The 18,011-nt window shown below is 37.1% G+C and overlaps 1 protein-coding gene across 4 annotated transcripts in view; it reads right to left on the bottom strand.

Moving 5' to 3' along the window:
* adcy7 (adenylate cyclase 7) overlaps positions 1–18,011 on the bottom strand; it is a 27,486-nt gene extending 9,475 nt beyond the window's left edge. For 2 of the 4 annotated variants that reach the window (XM_020941418.2, XM_020941419.2), the window contains exons 1-5: positions 17,860–18,010; positions 4,251–4,858; positions 1,680–1,877; positions 812–976; positions 579–728 (exon numbers count right to left, since the gene is read on the bottom strand). In XM_020941418.2, coding sequence (XP_020797077.1) covers positions 579–728; positions 812–976; positions 1,680–1,877; positions 4,251–4,424 — 687 coding nt within the window. In that variant the 5' untranslated portion in view covers positions 4,425–4,858; positions 17,860–18,010. Of the gene's footprint in view, positions 1–578; positions 729–811; positions 977–1,679; positions 1,878–4,250; positions 4,859–17,859 lie in introns of all 4 variants that reach the window. The other 2 variants (XM_020941420.2, XM_055154854.1) reach the window with 2 other exon arrangements.

Below are 18,011 nucleotides of genomic sequence, written 5' to 3'. Positions count from 1 at the left end.
AAGTTATGGGAAAATGTATCAGAAATGTTCAGCCCCTTTGCAGCCCAAGTCAGCAATATCACAAAAATTACTATGTATTGCATAGAATTGATAATTAACTGTGACAAATTACTCAGGTAGGAATTGAATTATGCATTGGGCAAACTGCTCTAACTAACTGGCTTTTTTACCATAATAGTAATTTACAAAGTGACTGTCTGGCTGTACAACTGTAAAATGTCAACACTGAATTCAGAGTTAATGTGACACGTATCACATTGCAGACATAAATGATAGTCCTTTCATCAGTATTTCATGCATAATTAAAAATCAAAACCCCAACTTGCACCTTATGAATCTATATAATAATGTAAAACTTGTCTCCATCTGTGCATATATGTGAAGTGATGGATGATCTTGCATGTCAGACCATCTTACATATTTTATATATTACAGTATTTGTTATTTTGGAGAAAGTGTCATATATATTATAAGATTTGTCTTCCTTGTGCTCCTTTTCAGTTATGTAAAAATACTGAATAATTGTGAAATCTCAGACACATGCAACAGGCTGAGTACTTGGACCAGAGTGTACTCACCTGTTGCCTCTTCTCTATTTCCAGCTTCATGCGCATGCTTAGACTCCTCAGGGTGTCCTGGAACGTTTGCCTTAGTGTTTTCTCCATCAAGACCTTATGAAAGGCTCCTACTACACTGCCACACAGAAAAACCACTGCATTCGACACCAGCTTTAAAACAGGGAAACAAAATGTGACCAAATGAACATACTCCTACATAGGACTTAATACAGTAACGTGATAACTTGCTTCACCTGGTTGGGGAGATAAGGCAGGGTTTGCTTGCTGTAAACTGTGAGTCGAAGCGTAACAACTAAGATGTGGGATACAGAGGAGGCAATGCTGAGTAGTACTGCATGCCATAGCTGGAATGGCAGCATTGTGTACACAGTGAAGATGATGAAGAGAAAGAAAGGCACCTGAAAGTACAGTTCATTTAATTAATGAGGGAAGTATTCATTTATTCCTGTTGGGGGACACAGATGTTTGGAGACCTTCTTAGTATTTATGTGGTTAAAGTGGGGTACAATGGCCAGTTAGCTGTGGGGCTGGCGTAGTGACAACAATGACAAATGACCGTTCATTTAGAAGGGGCAATTTAGAGTCACCAATTCTGAGAAGCCATGCATAACTTTGGATGATGGGTAGAAACTAGTGTAACCAGTTGGCCCTAGTAGTCACAGGGAGGACCTATATCGTTCTATTATGGGACAAGAGAATATATGTCTCGTATTGAATAGTTAAAGGTGCACTATGTAACTCTCCTGGTAGAGGGTTCACCAAACAGATGACCGCCACATAAGTAATTTACTGGTCAGATTTGTGGAAAGATGACCCTGCTCACAGTAAGAAAGCAACAAAAACACCTGCAATTGAATAAATGCAAGATAAATAAGTTTAATTCCATACTGTGGAACATTCCATGCAAAGCATCTCCATGGAGATGAGGTGGAGGCAGACCTTCTACCCAAAAAGTTACAAAGTATACCTTAGTTTAATTGTTTTAAACTGTATATGAAGAACAGATAATTTTAAAATACATTTTGTGGACAAAATGATTACACAATGACTTTGGACATTGCCTTTATACAGGTATTCCATCAGAAATCAAAATGGTGTTACCTGATCCCAAGGCAGAAAGATGGGTACACTGAAGATGAAAGTGAAGCCCATGGACAGGTGTGTGGCCCAGATGATGAGTCCCAGGAGCCGCCTCCATCTCTGCGACAGCACGTCTGTACAGACGCACGCAAAGACAGCCAGAAACACACACAAGCTGGAGCTCACCACGCTGACAAAGGCACAGTGTTCCTCTGCACTCTACACCAGCACCAGGAGAGACAAAAATAAACACATTTTATTACTGCCACATTGACTGTTGGTCCTGGGTATATTTGACACTGTAAATCACAGGTGGATTCCAATAAACTGCCTTTTGCACAGGGGCTTGCAAGGGTCTGTATATGAGCTTGACAGCAGACATATACTAAAAATAAACTTTTAGTAGGCTTGTCACAATAACACATTTGAAGTGATGTATATCTATATCTATATATCTATATCTATCGATATAGATATAGACATAGATACAAACTGATGCCACTGACACAATAACCCCAAAGAAGGATAACCCCAAAATGTACACTATCATTGAAAAACCGGAGGAGGATAATGTAACTTAACTAGGCGCTTAGTTTCTATATGAGTCATGGGCACACCCTCAACAGCTCAAATAACAACAATTTCCCTACTAGTGCAAATAAAGTGAACATGTGATAAATACTAACCCCCAAAATATTGTTTCATCAGCCATATAGAGAACAGCAAGTCAATATAGTAATTATCACAGCATAGTTGTGAGTCTTATAGATATATAAATTTTCATTCTCCTGTCTGGTCCTGAATAGGTTTACATGCCATATTGGGAAAAGACATCAACCAACTGTATAAAACAGTTTTTGCCTATTTTTTAAGTTTAAGGTAAAGGTAAAACAGGGCTAATGGGAAATAACAAAGGGTTAAAAGCAAAAGAGTGAGACAGTCCCACAAAGTCAGAGTTTATAGATCCCCGCTCAGAGAAGGCCATCTCTGCATTGTATGTTGAGCTTTCTGGTTACCATGGTAGCGCTGCTAAAGGGCACTTCTAAACTGAAACACTTTATGCTCTCTGTGTTGTCTTAACAAAACCTGGGCTGAAAAAGAACAATTATTTGATATAAACAGGACTTTATGCCGGTTACCCCCACCTGCTGTTAACACTAACAGAGTAAAAACACCAAGAAAAAGGAAACAAAATAAATTTTACATGACTGCACATGCATTGAGATATTTAAAATAACCAAGTGAATAATTGAGGACAAAATAAATGAATGCTCTCATTTGACTTTAAAATAACAAACCAAACAGAAGCAGGTAAGCACCAATGGTTTATTAGCTTAGTAGTGCCCAATCAACTGCAGGGGCAGGTGGGGGTGAGAGTGGCACTTATCAAAAAGCCAGTTTCCCATTCAGAGCTGCTCTTCATTAGATGGTCTACTGAGGAGTGGAGTTATATAAGCCCAAAGTGGCTTTCTGACACTGCTACTGGGCCATAAACGGCTGCTTCTTGTTCTGCAACTGCAATAAAAGTGTAATTCTTCCAGCACTGCTATATGAAAAGAATTTAAAATCACGATTAACAGAGCTCAAAAAGGTTTAAATATCATATATTTAAATCTGCCCTAGTAGTATCCATGAGGTACAAATTACAATAGCAGGAAGGTTGTGGGAAAAGTCATCATCTGCTAAGACAGAAGCTGTCAGTTCACAAATGGCCATTAGATCACAAGACTGGGTGGTAACCCGGCTTCAACCATGCCAAAATCAACAGCACTCTGCCAGTACAAATTAATCTAAACAGTACCTGCCTCATCCGGCTGTTTTAAGGAGTTTATTTAGAATTTGGCAACAGTTTCATGTTTCCTTTGTCTGTCACATTTTAGAATTAGTAGCAGTGGAGCAAATTTTTGTCTGTCCCACAACAAACTTTTTTTGTAAAGAAAGAAGTGGAAGAAATATCCATATGTTTAATAATAATAATACAAATACACAAAGACAAATTATTAACTACGGGACTGAACAGATTTGTTATGCTTCTTACTGATTTCAAGTGACATCACATCTGGATGAAACCTATTCATTTTATTCAATAACTAATAAGTAGAGATTGATTTTGTATTTCAGCAGCTCTCCACTGAACAACTTCTCTTGATCACCCTAATGTAATTAACTGCATCCTTGTTTGTCCGGTAGACATGGGGCATGGTCATTGTGTCATCTACAACTTCTTATTTGGTTAATAAATTGGACCAAGATATTTGTAAGTATATATACTATACTATAATTAGGGCTGGGCAATATGGTGATAAAAATGTAATCATACTCTAATTTCTGTGACAATATGCTATTTTGGTGAAATCGCCATATCAAGATTACTTTTTTCTTTAATGGCACTCTTTCACCATCAACATCTATTGTTTGTTCCATCAGATTCATATAACCAATTACAATGAATGGGCAGATTTTCATGAACAGCAGATAATTTTGTGCCCTATTAAAGACTGTATAAAAGAAACCAAAAAAATGTGAATCATGAATATTTGCATGCCCACCTCTAACTATAATCCAGAGCAATGTTTACAGATTTAGACTTACCAGTCCTAGGGCAAAGAAGAGAATGAGGAGGCTTGCACAGGAGAGCATGGAGAGGCCCAGCAGCAGCACCAGTGGCTGATACTGGCTGATGCAGGAGAATTTTCGATACAGTGCATCATTTTTGAGGTCCTGGTCATTCAATAGGTACTTTCCCTTGGCTGGCATCACTATCATGCGTTATAGAGGCATAGTAGATGTAAAAGAGATCTCACAGCACAGTGCAAAGCCGTTCCAAAAAGAGCTGCTCACTAACTCATGGTGTGAAGTTTAATTTCCTTCTAGATCCGACATTGTGAAAGAGTTATCTATGGTAACTTGTCCACTTTCTCCTCTTCTCTGAGCAGGGCTATAGTGTGGCTGGTGCTCGGAGGCCACTGTGCTTCATTTATGGTGTCCAGTGGGTTAGAGAAATGAGCCCTGGGCTGGAGACACAGGGGTGGAGGGGAGGGCTCTTGAAGAAAGGGGAGGGAAGTATCAAGAAGGGAGAGTGACGAGAAAGGGCGTCAGGGCATCAACAAAGCCCAGCAGAAATCCCACTGGGAGTGGGCAAGAGGAGAACTCAGCAGCAGCACAAGGGACGCTCTCTCCTCAACAAGTTACATGGACACCTGGACAAAGGCACAAGGTGGGGAAGAAAAACTTTGAGGTTAGTAGAACATGACAATCTTGTAAACTCAGGTGGCCAAACACTTTTCTCAATCAAATACAAGTATTTACAGTGTTTACATTTGAATGAATGTGACCCATTTTAAAATGCATATGACAGGCTTTTGTCTTTTTCTAATTATTATTTTGTTTGTAAGATGATAGTACCTGTGGTGAATACTTATCACTTTTTTTTTTTTTTTTTTACATTTACTCATGTGGCTCTCTGTGAAGAAAAGTTGAAAAAAAAAAAAAAGTTACAGGAAACTGAGCTGTGCAGGGGAGCAGGGGCTCAAACATACAAAAGGTCATGTAGAGAAAACATGAAAGGCATTTGAGGTATCTCTTTGTAGTATAAGCATTTAAAACAAGGCAGTTACTGCTTTTTGCCTATGTAAAAACAAAAAGACAAGAAAGAAAAGGGCACTTTAGGGGCAAGAGGTAAAAAGGGCAGGGGCTTAAGACCCACTGCCATCCTCTCTGCACATGCCTGACAGGAAGTAAAGAGAAGTTATATCTATTATACAAATACATAAATTCCATCCAAAATGGAGGGACAGTTAACAAGCAAGGGACACATTTTGTTTGGCAGTTTCAACTTTCCCTTTTTAAAAGCAAAATCTAAATGACTATATGTCCATATATTTTACTATACAAGATTTTCTATGAAATACTAACAGTAAATAAATGTATTCTAACATGACTCAAAACATTTACTTTGACTTTAATTGAACTAAGAAAGTGTATGCATGACTTAAACTAAGCTCAAAACAAATCATTCTCAATGCTATCAGCATAGTGAAAAGGATGGAGAGACCATGGCTCCAAGTTCAATAGAAAGGTGAACTTTGCACTGCTGTCAATAGAAAGCTCATTTCCTGCACGACCTAATGCTGCTGCCTCAGTGTGCTGAGCTTTGTTTGTATCTTACATGGCAACTGCAGCTGATGCTCTGGTCCATAAAAAGTGAACATGAACCTATAGCTTAGCCTACATACAACTGGCATGTATGTTTTTCATACTCCTAGGATGTCTGAATGGGACAAAAATACACACTATAAGGTTGTTTTCTAAATGTATTTCACCTTTTCACACACTATAGGGTGAACATCGAACAGCTGTTAAGAGAATAATATGTAGTGCACTAACAGGGTTCACATGGTTCAGGGCATAAGAAAATGTATCACTGTTTTGCCAAGCAGCTTTTAAGATTGGATTAATGAAGGATAAATGGACAAGGCCCACTTATAACAAGCAAACATCAGAGAAAATAAGAAGGCAGATGTAAACTTAAATTGTGGAAGTCACCAAGTCAGGTCATTGCACAGAAGCAGGATGCTGATGATCCAGAACCATACAGAGAAGAGAGTTCTTTAAGAGTATGTGTGACTCTGAACAACTCATTTGGCAGATGACCTGATGGTCATTATTTCTACAACTAAAGTCACCATGGTAAAGAGCCTGCTTGTGACACTTGGTGGTATTTCTTTTAACCACAGGGATGTACGCCTCAATGGAGAGGAGTCTCTCAGTGAGCAGACCTGAAAAGCTACAACTCTACAGTGGCTGCCAGCCCTTTCTTTATGAAAACTCTGTGATTGAAGGAATCACACTGCAGCCTTGTAAACTGGCGTCACCGGAGGAGAAGTACAAAACCTGACTGACGTCAGTGTGTGCGCAGCAGAGACAGAAAGGCACAGGTCCTGGTGTCAAACAAAACAGGAGACTATGTTGGAAGAGAAATACGAGCTAAGAAATACAGCCAGAGCACTGAGCTTTAGACAAACACAAGATACAGTAAACTGCAGGTTATTTTACATTATGTTACCAAAGATAAGGACAAATTCTGAAACAGATTAAGATGTTTAGTAAGTTTGCCCACAACACACACTGATTTTTGGGTCTAATCAAATCAAGGCAATATTGGCTCTTTAGTGAGACAACAAGACAGAGCAGTTAGCAAGTGGTAAATGAACACTACAAACAGAGCTGTGTGTCTTCCTTAAAAACTTAATATTCTGCTTGATGGATACTATTTCCAGAGAGATAATACCTGATACCATCCATTTCCCACATAACACACTATGTGTCATTATAGGCAAATAGAAAATGGATGGACAATATAAGGGTGCTAATACTGGTACTGGTGATACAGGGGATTCATTTCAATTTGTCAGTATCAGAAAAAATCTCTGGAATATTAGCGGAACAATTTGTTTATATGAAATGGAAATAAATGAGCAAACTGGTGGCTGTATGTTTACACAATCATCATTAAAGAACAACAGCTTATATCCTTATACCAATATGCATTCATTTAAAAACTTAAATTTAAGGGCATTTCATAGATTTTAAAAATGACATCGACATCAGCTTGGAGGTCAACTGGGAAAAAACATCCATATTGGACCATCCCTAAAATAAACCAAATGTTGATAACTTCGTTGATAACAACTGTGATTACACTACATTCATGATTTGAGCACAAAAGGTTTCTTTTGTTTTCAGCGCTGGTTTATTGTTGGGATGGCAATCTTTGGCAAAGATTGACCAAATCTAAACTTTCTAAAACATCACTTTAGATTTTATTGTTCTTATTGTATATCTGTTCAATGGGACCAAACACTAGAAATACAAAAGGAGAAACCACAAAGGAGAGGGTTAGTTTTCAGCCTACAAGCTACAAAGATTAGTGTGGCAGACCAGTCAAACAACAGATCCCTCATTTTCCTCTGAATTAAATTGAAGCATAACTTTTGAATTTAACATTTTAAGTTTAAAATGACGCATCTGTATTATTTAGAATGCTTGAACAAAATATTCCAGTATTCAGTATCGCTGGTGTTGCCAAGAAAGCTATTGTAAATATTTAAACTAGTTACAGTGGCAGTGAGTTCTATCTGTTTGGAGTAATGGCATAACTATTTCAGTAGCTAAATGGAAGACATGATACACAAACAGCACAGTAATACAGTATTAATTTCACATAGCTTTAAACATTGTCTAGACCATAATGATCTATGTCTAATCATCAAATTAAACTTCATAATTGAATTTGTCAGCATCTCTGAAAACTACAAGAAAGCAGAGCACTTAGCCTGTTAGTCTGAGTAGGTTAGGGTTACAGAACCTCGTCCATAAACAGATGATGTATGTAGAGCAATGCACTGGCCTGATTAGATTAGGATGGCTGTCCTTTCCCATCCTACTGTAACATCTATTGGGATTGAATTAGCTGCATTCACCAGAAGAAGCTGCTGAAAGCTAACAACATTAACAGGATGCTAGTGTCTCAGGCCTGAGCTTCAGATGCGACGGCTTAATAAATAAAGGAAGTGCAGGTGAGGATACGACTCACCAAGCTACACATACACTGCATGCTCTCATGTGCCAAACATATATCACATTTGCAATGTGACCAAGATGAACAAACTGACTACAAGGGTTAATTTAGAAATAAACTGTGGTGGCCAAAGTAAAAAGTACTAATACTAATAAACCACAGTTGAATTTTGTCAATTCTGTTCTGCAAATACTGATTCAAATGTATTTAATGTATTATGTAAGTCTTCAGTATTGATTAAGAAGTGGGAATGGATTTTTTGGCACTTCTAACCAGAATTCGAACTGCGCTCCCTGGTACAAAGTGAAACTCCAGCATCCGGCTCACCATGCCACAGAGATCTGAACACCTCGGAGCCCATCCCTGCTCTGTTTGCTCAGAGGAGACAGTGTAGAGCTGCGATCACAAACGGATGGCGGCCTCACATTGGTTTGATGATGGTAATTTTCCAGGCTACCATAAAACCAAGGCTGCCGACTGGGCCATCTGGTGCACCACTGCTATGAACAGCCGCAACATGCTTTAACTGTATGCAGGATTTACAGTGGGAATGAGAGGTACGACTAAATATAATCACGATTGATCATGATTTGACTGGATTTTTTTTTACAAACAATTAAAATGGCTTTAAATATGAATTTCCTGGGCATAAACAATACTTTAATCAGTGGCATTTAACACAAAGAATAGTCTGTTGATCCAAACCACATACTATTACTGAAAGAGGATTAGTGGTGGATCTATTAATTGAATCTTGATTAAATATCAATTAATTGCGTAGCCTCAGTTTACACATCCATAATCAGTGCTTGCACTGTTAAACTGACCTCCAATTTATTTACCTCTGTTTAATTGTGATTATAACAATAACAATTGATGTCATATCCTCTTTTTTTATTACCTAAATAACTGCATGCAGTCTAAATTTGATTTGTGACTATTCCAATAATAATTTGGTTGCCATCAATTGCACGGCCCTGTATTGCATAATGAAATATTGTCTTTTTGTTGTCCAGGAAATGAACCTGAGGCCTGAGTAGTGCACCACCATGCTGCCTATGCAATCATTTTCTTTTCCACATAAATTGATATTGAAAATCCTGCTTTCACTGCACAGGCAACAGATAGGTGGTACAGTCACTCTTACACCACATCATGAATGGTTAAATTGTGAAAGAAGGAAGTGCCATGTTTGTAGTGCATGATACCATCTTCACCACACCCATCTGCCCAAATAGCATCCTGTGGCTTTGACACAAAACTGAGATAACCCACTAAAATTATTCTTGTGATGAAATAAACCCAGGTCCAGTCACTGACAAAAATAACTCCCAACATGAAGTATACTAGTCAGTATTAGGTGGGAGCCCTTTGTGGAACGCAGGGAGGGTCTGGTCAACATTAGATAATTAAGCTTAAAGCTGATTTTCCTGACAATGTCAGACAGTAGTTTAATAGAGTAAAATAACAGGAGGTCCTTCGCAGTGGTAGTGTTAAGTGTAGAAAACAACTTCCATAAAGAAAAGTATATGACTGCAAATGAGAACATCCCCTGATGAAGACAGCAGTGCCAAATAGGACATTATTCTACACTGAGAAGATTAAAATTCCCGAAATTAGTCCATGCGCAGAAAGGGATGTTAAGTCTCATTGTAATTGTAGATCAAGGTTCTTGATATTAAACCATTGGTCCTTAGGTATGCCTTAGAGTATTCCTTAGAGTGCAATGTTTTATATAAAGTAAAGCCAGGATCACATAGGTCAAGTGACATTGGTGACCAAAAAATTACTCGTATATGTTTAAAGATGCATGATGAAACTTTTCTGACTGAGGGTACATCATTTTTTATGTATTTATTTATAATATATATGGGCTATACATTCTTCTGAATGTCCCTAATGATCTATAGCTCAATAAAACAGAATCTTAATTGCTATAATTTTGGTTACTTTAAGTCAAGTACTGTTTGTGTGGATAATTGTTCCCAGGGCATTATGTAGATATACCCTGCTTCTGTCAGTCAATAACTACAAGAGAACCTATATATAATGGAGATTTTCAAAGTTCCATATTCAAAACGTATAATTATAGTGGTTTCCCTATGTATATAGAATAATCATGAATAGCATTGTAACAGTGTTTGTGTAGAAGGCAGTTGCACTATAAGCCCATAACATAAACAGCATCATTTTGGGTCTATACCGCACAGTCCATATGCACACTCACACAAACTTCTCTTTTTCTACTAACAACTAATTATAGAGTGCTGCTGTATTGAACTGAGCTTCTGGAATCCAGTGCTTACCACAGTTCTCTCAGCTGCTCTGAATAGCTGCACACTGGTCTAGTACAGGCCAACCACAAACATTTAAAAGTGCTATATATCACAGAAAAAGAAAATATAGTCAATAAGCAATCATATTCAAACAAATATATGCTATTGACACAACCCTAAAATTGGATTAACCTCCCAAAATATTGTTAAAACATAATGCAATAAATAAATGGCAGAATGAAACACTTTAGTAGCTAGTTTATATGTATAATGAGTGATAAAAGTTATTGATTACGTATTCAGTCCTCTATAGCTCAAACTATACAATTCATACAGACTGTAGTGCAGAAAAATAACAAACGTTACCTAGCACAAAGGAAAAGGTACCCACTAAATGATTTTGGGAAAATATTTTACTTTTTATGACAGGGATGGTGGTTGCAATTAAAACTGCAATGTATTTATTTTTGTTGTAATAATGGGATTCTGTTCAAAAGTCAGTTTAAATGTATTTAAAGACAATTGACAAAAAGTCTTGCAAAGTAATAAAGGAATTACATTTCAGAACATGTAAAAATCTAAACTGCAAGGTTAGCAGTTTTTATGCAGAATAAAATAGGGTATTTTGTTGTTTGCGGAGGCCTTTGCAATTTGCTAAGGGCGCCTATTCAAACTCCAGTTTCTACTTGACTGCAATTAATCTTGAAGTCTTAGTACCCATGATAAATATTGACCCTCAAATTATTGCTCGATCTCTCATTTATTGACAGACATGGTTTAGTAAGAGATGGCCAATACTGCATGCACAAGATTATAGCATTTACATTTAATTTAGTAAGAAATACCTTTTGCTTGTCAAAATGGACTTACCCTGAAAATGTGAAATGTGACCATTATATTATCAGTGTTAGGACTGGGAATCGTAGGGTCCCTCACTATTTGTTATGATACTCAGTACATGGCTCACAACACGATAATATCACAATATGGCAATACGTGGGATAACTGATATATATTGCACATGATATTCTGTAATATATTAGTATTTTGAAGAACCAAATTCATTTTAACAACAGCATTTATTTTGTTAAACCACTACCTGTGCAAGTCAATATGGAATAAACCATTTGCAACTAGTACAACAATTAATATTTTCCATGAACAGCTTTCCTTTCTCTGAATAAACATCAACATTGTAGCATTGTCACAAAATCATTTTGTAAAATATACCCAGAAATACTGTTGGCGATATAGCAATACTGTATCACCAAATTCAGTATTACCATATATCGATAATTCAAAATGTTAGCACACTCCTAATCAATGTATGGTCACAAGCAAAACGTGCAGTAAGTAAAATCATGAGTATGCAGACTGTAAGGACAGTATGACATAATGCATTGTATAAGCTTTTAAATGGCAGTTATGCAGAGGATCAGAGGTCATGATGCAGACGCAGCTGAGCAGGGATCTCATTACCTTGACAGTTATAGATGACTGTGTATATGGAGGAACAGACTAGAAGAGCTATGTCTTGTTTGAATGTTGTATTTTGTTTCGAATCATTAATGAAATTTATGATTCTACTGGGCCTGTTATGATAATACTATGTAGACTTCATGAAAGAGGGAATAATCATTTTGACAGGTACATTTATCGTGGGCTTTTTTTGTACAAATGATTTTCTGTATTATAAAACTGAGCTATAGAGGGTTGATTAAATAATTTATTTGACTCATTAAGGATATAAATGAGCTCTACAAGTGTTTCATCCTGCCATTTATTTATTAATAGCTTATGTTTCTTTTTTGTTTTTTTGTTTCTTTTATAATATTTTCATTTACAGTATTTGCTTTTGCTATTTTTTTCATCAGTGGCAGAAATTAGTTATTAGTAATCACTTATCATCTATATTTTCTTCAACAATATATCACACTTTAAGATGTTATTGTGACAAGCCTAGCTGTTGCTATGTCATTTATTCTTCCAGGGCTGCCTGTTATGCTCTGTTTTTTTCCCCTTTTGTGCTGCATCTTCCACCCTTTACTACAGCGGGGACTTCCTTTGACCATCAATAGAGGCCTTGTCCACAGCAGTATTACACATTTTACAGAGACGGCTGCGAGCCCAGGAATGTGTATGAAAGCACCGGTGTTCCACAGTTCCACGGTCAGGAATGTGAGGAGGTCGTAGCACCAATTCTGGGGTTTATGCGGTGGAGTGGCATCCATCTGCACATGTTTTAGGCTCAGCACCATAATGCATAAACCGGCTTGAGAAGGCTCGAACCCCTGTGTGGTATTTTCCAATTAAATATTAGTCAGACTCTTTCACAGTAATTCTTCTAAAACAGGGACATGTGTCTGAACTTGCTTGTCATCCTGTGAGTTACACCCATCCATGGGTAGATTTGGAAGAGGGACGCACAATTTAGAATCTAAAATAATAGCCTTTTTTCACAATTAGATTTGTAAAGTATGTTTTAAAAGTAGGAGTTCAGTTTTGTTCTGTTCAGAGTTGTGAACAACTATTATCTATTCTAAATAATTGCAGCCTTTGTGATTTGAGAATGCCATCAATTTAAATTGTGATTTATATTTTATTTTGATATATTATGCAGCCCTAAATTGGAATCGCAGCAGCTGCACCTGGTAAAAAAGTAAATGTAGATTCCAGCTACGATAAACATCAATACTCAATAGGGGGTGCTGTAAAAGACTGGACTTATACAGTCAATGTTGATGGATCTCTTCAAGCAGCAATCCATCCAGCAGACCTAGAGGGAAAGCGCACAGACACACACCCTACTGGCTACAATTAAAAAGAGGAACACGTAACTGCATGTAACTTACTCTTCACAGTTGACACCACAAACTTTGATCTAAATTTTATTGTCTCGAACACTACAAATAGACTTACTTCACTCTTTGACACAAACACTGCATTAGGAGCTGCACATTTTGAATCAGCACCAGGTGAACAGGCTGTATTAAAAGACAAAACTTATTGAATCTCAGACAAAAATGTCTCCACTCTAGTTAAATTTTATTCCACCTACGCTTTGGAGGCTCTCCACCTCTGTACGTTCATCATCATTTCTGAAAATGCATTTCCACATTTACAATGCTTACACTCTCAACCGAAGGCCAACTACTCCCCGTGTCAGTCATTTGTGTCTCCTTACTTCCTTAGCAACCACGACTTATTTCCCCTAACAACACTGCAACCACTGCAGATTGGTGAAAAAAATGCAGCCACTGCACAAGACACTAAAATTTCCTTTGTTCAACCAGCTATTTCATATTTGTGATAGAGGCGGGACAGAGGACTACCCAGAAAAACAAGGTCAAGGAGTCAAGGTGAACAGGGACATAATTCTATAGCAGGGGTTGGCAATATTGATATTTTATTAAATATCTCAAAAACTATATTCTGACATTTTTTTTTTAGAAATGCATCAAGATTGTGCACTGGGCATTTTGGTCTCTCTTTGATGTTTTGATGTTGTTTTAATTAAATATCTCCCACCTCAATCAAATATGACATCAAGATGGATAGAGGACAGCAACTAACTTTTTCAGTTTTGATTACATATCACACTTGCAGTAAGCAGCTGTTCACAAACTTGTCTCAAAGGTACTTTTCCACAGAAGATCCTCTCATATATATATTGCATAATGTGCATGAACCACAGAAAACACATCCAACTCTGGAAATGAAAAGGGGCAAGACAGAGCAGGACACCCACACAAGAGTCCTAACCACATTCGGAGGATTCACAGGAGGTGCACAGAAGCTACAGGGCATTTCACATCCAGCAAAACACCCATCCCCAACACCTCCCAACACACAGGGTCATTCACACCAGCTGTATCTGGGTGGCTCCAAACAGCAAATTCTAAAATATCATTTTATATTTAGTATGGAGTAACGCATTAACTTCTCACCATCATTGTGTGGTGTAGGGAACTGAATCTTTTGTTTTACATAAGATATTCATATTACCACATGCTTATAATTTTGCAGCTGAGAGCAGATTGTAATTAGTGCTTTCAAATGAGACCGTGGGCAGGGGAGGTGAAGAGGAAATGGAAAAATAAAATAACAACAGGGTAAGGAGGCATTTCTCTAACAACAACCACATAGACGGAGCCCAGAGGAAGTGATTCTTCACTGTGTGCACATGTTAGATGACTAACCTGCTATGGATGATTTGGCTGATTTCAGGATGCCAACAGAAAGTATATTCATCTAGAACATTCAGCATTTTAAAATGCAATTACATGCCCAATATAAATAATTATTTGACTAGTTCATATAAAAAATAATGAATAAATAAATAAATAAATAAATAACTGCTGACTAAATAATCAGTAAAATGATAACACAAATATTGGCTTGTGTGCTCTTTAACTTTAGCACAGATGCATATACAGCACAATGACTGGATGGTTTTAAGAAGAAGCTTAGACAATCAATGCAATTTATGGTCATCAGTGTCACTAACTATGGCAGAAACAACAACCAGCTCAGCTACAAAAGCTGTTGAACAGAGCCTCTCATGTCTCTGACTTCCATGTTTGGAGAATCGCACACCAAATAGTCATGGCCCACAGGGTGGAACACAGAATGTAAAAGTGTAATGTTGACAAAAATAATTAGAAAATTAATAATCTTGATATATATTTCTTTCTTCCCTATGATGGTTTTTAGATAATATAGTAGCAATCCATCATAAATGTGCAAAAATATGTCTGTAAATGCTGTGGCTGAGATTCAAATATCATGGCAATTAAACAATTCAAATCAAAATATATCTTTTGAATGGGGAAAGGTTCTCACTGAGTCCCCACAAAGGAACTGTTTGTCTAAAACCCATGAATATGAAATGCAAACTATGTGCTGTTTCTGAAAGTTCGCATATGACTGTGACTGGTTAAATCCACCTGTCATTCACTCAGAACAAGCTGAGGCTGATCAATAGGAGATGTGAATGGGGAGATGTGGATAGGGAAATGCATTTTCTGTGTTTGAGCATGGCGATGATAACCTCTACAATATTTTGGGAAGAAAGGGGCTAAAACTAGTTCAAATTAAAAAGGTAGTCACCTGCAGAAAACAAAACAAAAAAAAACACAAAAAAAACATAAAAAATTATTAGGGCTGTCAAAGGTAAAATCGGATACAAATCAATACTACACCTAGTATTGAAACTAGAAAATCATTTAACCAGGTATCAATACCAAAAAGTCACATAGAAATAAACCTTTCATGAATAGCCTAGAATGATCTTGAGCTATATCAGAACTAGTATAAGACCACATGGACTAGTATAAGCCCATGGGCCACTATGTTCCATAGTGACTAAATGATTACACAGATATAGGACTACATAGTAATAAAAAAAAGAAAGTGCTATGTTTTAATATTGGAAAAAAACATTTTATTGTCTAACTAAAGAATATTTTTTTCATTTTTCAGTCATTGTGGATTCGGAATCAAATAGTCAATAGAGTCAATTCCTTCATATCAAAATCAAGTTGTCGTGACAACACTAAAACATATGTCATCTTAAAATATCTAATGCTGTTACATAATACCGTGTAACTTTTCAGGGAAAGCTGTATCTCCATGGAGACAACAAGCACCGGAAAAATTACCCTACAAAGAGCACCCTTTCAGGGTTTAAGAAAAAAAAAAAGATCATATAAATAACATAAAAGAGAAAAAGTAACAAACAGTAAAGAGGATTAATTAATTAGTGAAATCCACAGACACTCTCTGTACATGACAAGACGCACATGTGCATTTCCTGTGGCGGTTTCTCAGATTTCCTGTCAAGGTCACTGTCGCTCTGTCAGTCTGAACAATGTGTGATGAATACACACATTCGGTAGTTATTCTCACAATCTAACACAATCCAATATTTCATGTCTGAAATATTGCAAATGAACAGAATGGAGGGAAACACAGACTCAGTCTGTCTAGAAAAGGACATATTGAAAGAACTATTGGTGATGATAATTTACCTTCATTTGAACTGTAGGGATGGTTGATAGTGAAGTGAGGAAAAGATAAGTTTATAACAGAATGTAGAAAGGACTGGCTGGTCTGGCAACCATAATATAGCGCAGAGCCCTAACAATGTAGCAATGATTTAGTAAGTTCCTCTGTGGGTATGTGTTTCTTATATTTGTTTAGTTACTAATATTACCAAATGTATACACAATTGCAACAATAAATATTTAAGAAGAAATAAAATTACTAATAAATAATAAATACATAATAAGACTCAGGGCTGCTTCAATCTGTCTTAATAAAGGAAGTCTTCAAATAGACCTATAGCTGTAACACCACTATGGGGAAACCATTTGCAGAAGTACAAGAAGATTAGTGGGTCAATTGTACAAATGACACCCCCTATGCACTCAGTGTCATCTGCCATTATGGACAGAGCACTACATAAGCTCCATATGTTCAGAGTCACAAGGACAAGCACAATATGCTGTTAGCCTTACACTCTTCTGGGGACATACAACATGCTGAACCTTACATTATTTAAATAGAGTTTACAATTTTCAAGCAATGGATGCAAGTTGCCTGCACCATCTACTGTTCTATTGGATAGCTTGGTTTATTTATTAAATGTCATTGCAGTATTGTTTTGGCTCTACAACAATGTAGTGGTATAAAACACAGCTTAAGTTAAGAGGTTCTGTCCTAAGTGATGTAATGATCCATTGAACTGTTATAGACTTTCCGTATCGGCCTACTTAAAATTTAAAAAGAGAGAGAGAGAAAGCTACAAGACGACATGTAAATGGCCAGCTAATGGGCCTAAAAAGTGGTAACATGCGCAATCAACAGAATCTTTCCCAGATAGAAAAATTTAGACAAATTTCGCCATTACATAAATCCTCTAGATACTATCTCTGGTCTCTTTTAACAACAGGCATGACTCGAGCAAAAGTAAAGCCAAATAATCACGGTGACAGACTGAACAGGCACACAATTTGAGTAAAGAATACATACTTCGCCAACACTTCAAAAAGATGTGTGTCTAATACCAGGGGAACCAGTCCGGATCCCAGGCAAGCGCACCATATCATTTTAGGTTTTGTCCAATCCAAAGGAAAAAATGAATAAAAAATAATACAATAAAAAAAATCAAGAACACACAAAACAAGTAAGACCGTTCATTTCAATACTAGTAAAAAAAAATGTTAAAAAGTTTGATCAAAGAACCGTTTCCTTTTCTTAGGCTGCAGTTAAATTGTAATATCGCCCATGTTAATCTAAAAGGTTCGCGTTAAAGAAATCATATTTTCTTGAACCTCACTCTTACCTGTTGAAGATTAAGGTGAGCAGAGAAGAATAGTCGGTAAACGGGCTGTAGGTGCAGCCAGCGTCGGAACATGGTGTGTGCTGTCCGCCTGTAAACACCGTGCGCTGAACGCGCGCACTAACGCCCCTCCTCCACAGAGCAGGATGCCCACC

Source organism: Boleophthalmus pectinirostris, unplaced genomic scaffold (assembly GCF_026225935.1).
Source record: "Boleophthalmus pectinirostris isolate CB_2022bp ecotype Guang Dong unplaced genomic scaffold, ASM2622593v1 HiC_scaffold_19, whole genome shotgun sequence".
In the NCBI taxonomy this organism is placed as follows: Eukaryota; Metazoa; Chordata; class Actinopteri; order Gobiiformes; family Gobiidae; genus Boleophthalmus; species Boleophthalmus pectinirostris.
The sequence above is the reverse complement of the archived record's forward strand: the minus strand, read 5'-3'. Positions and strand labels throughout refer to the sequence as shown.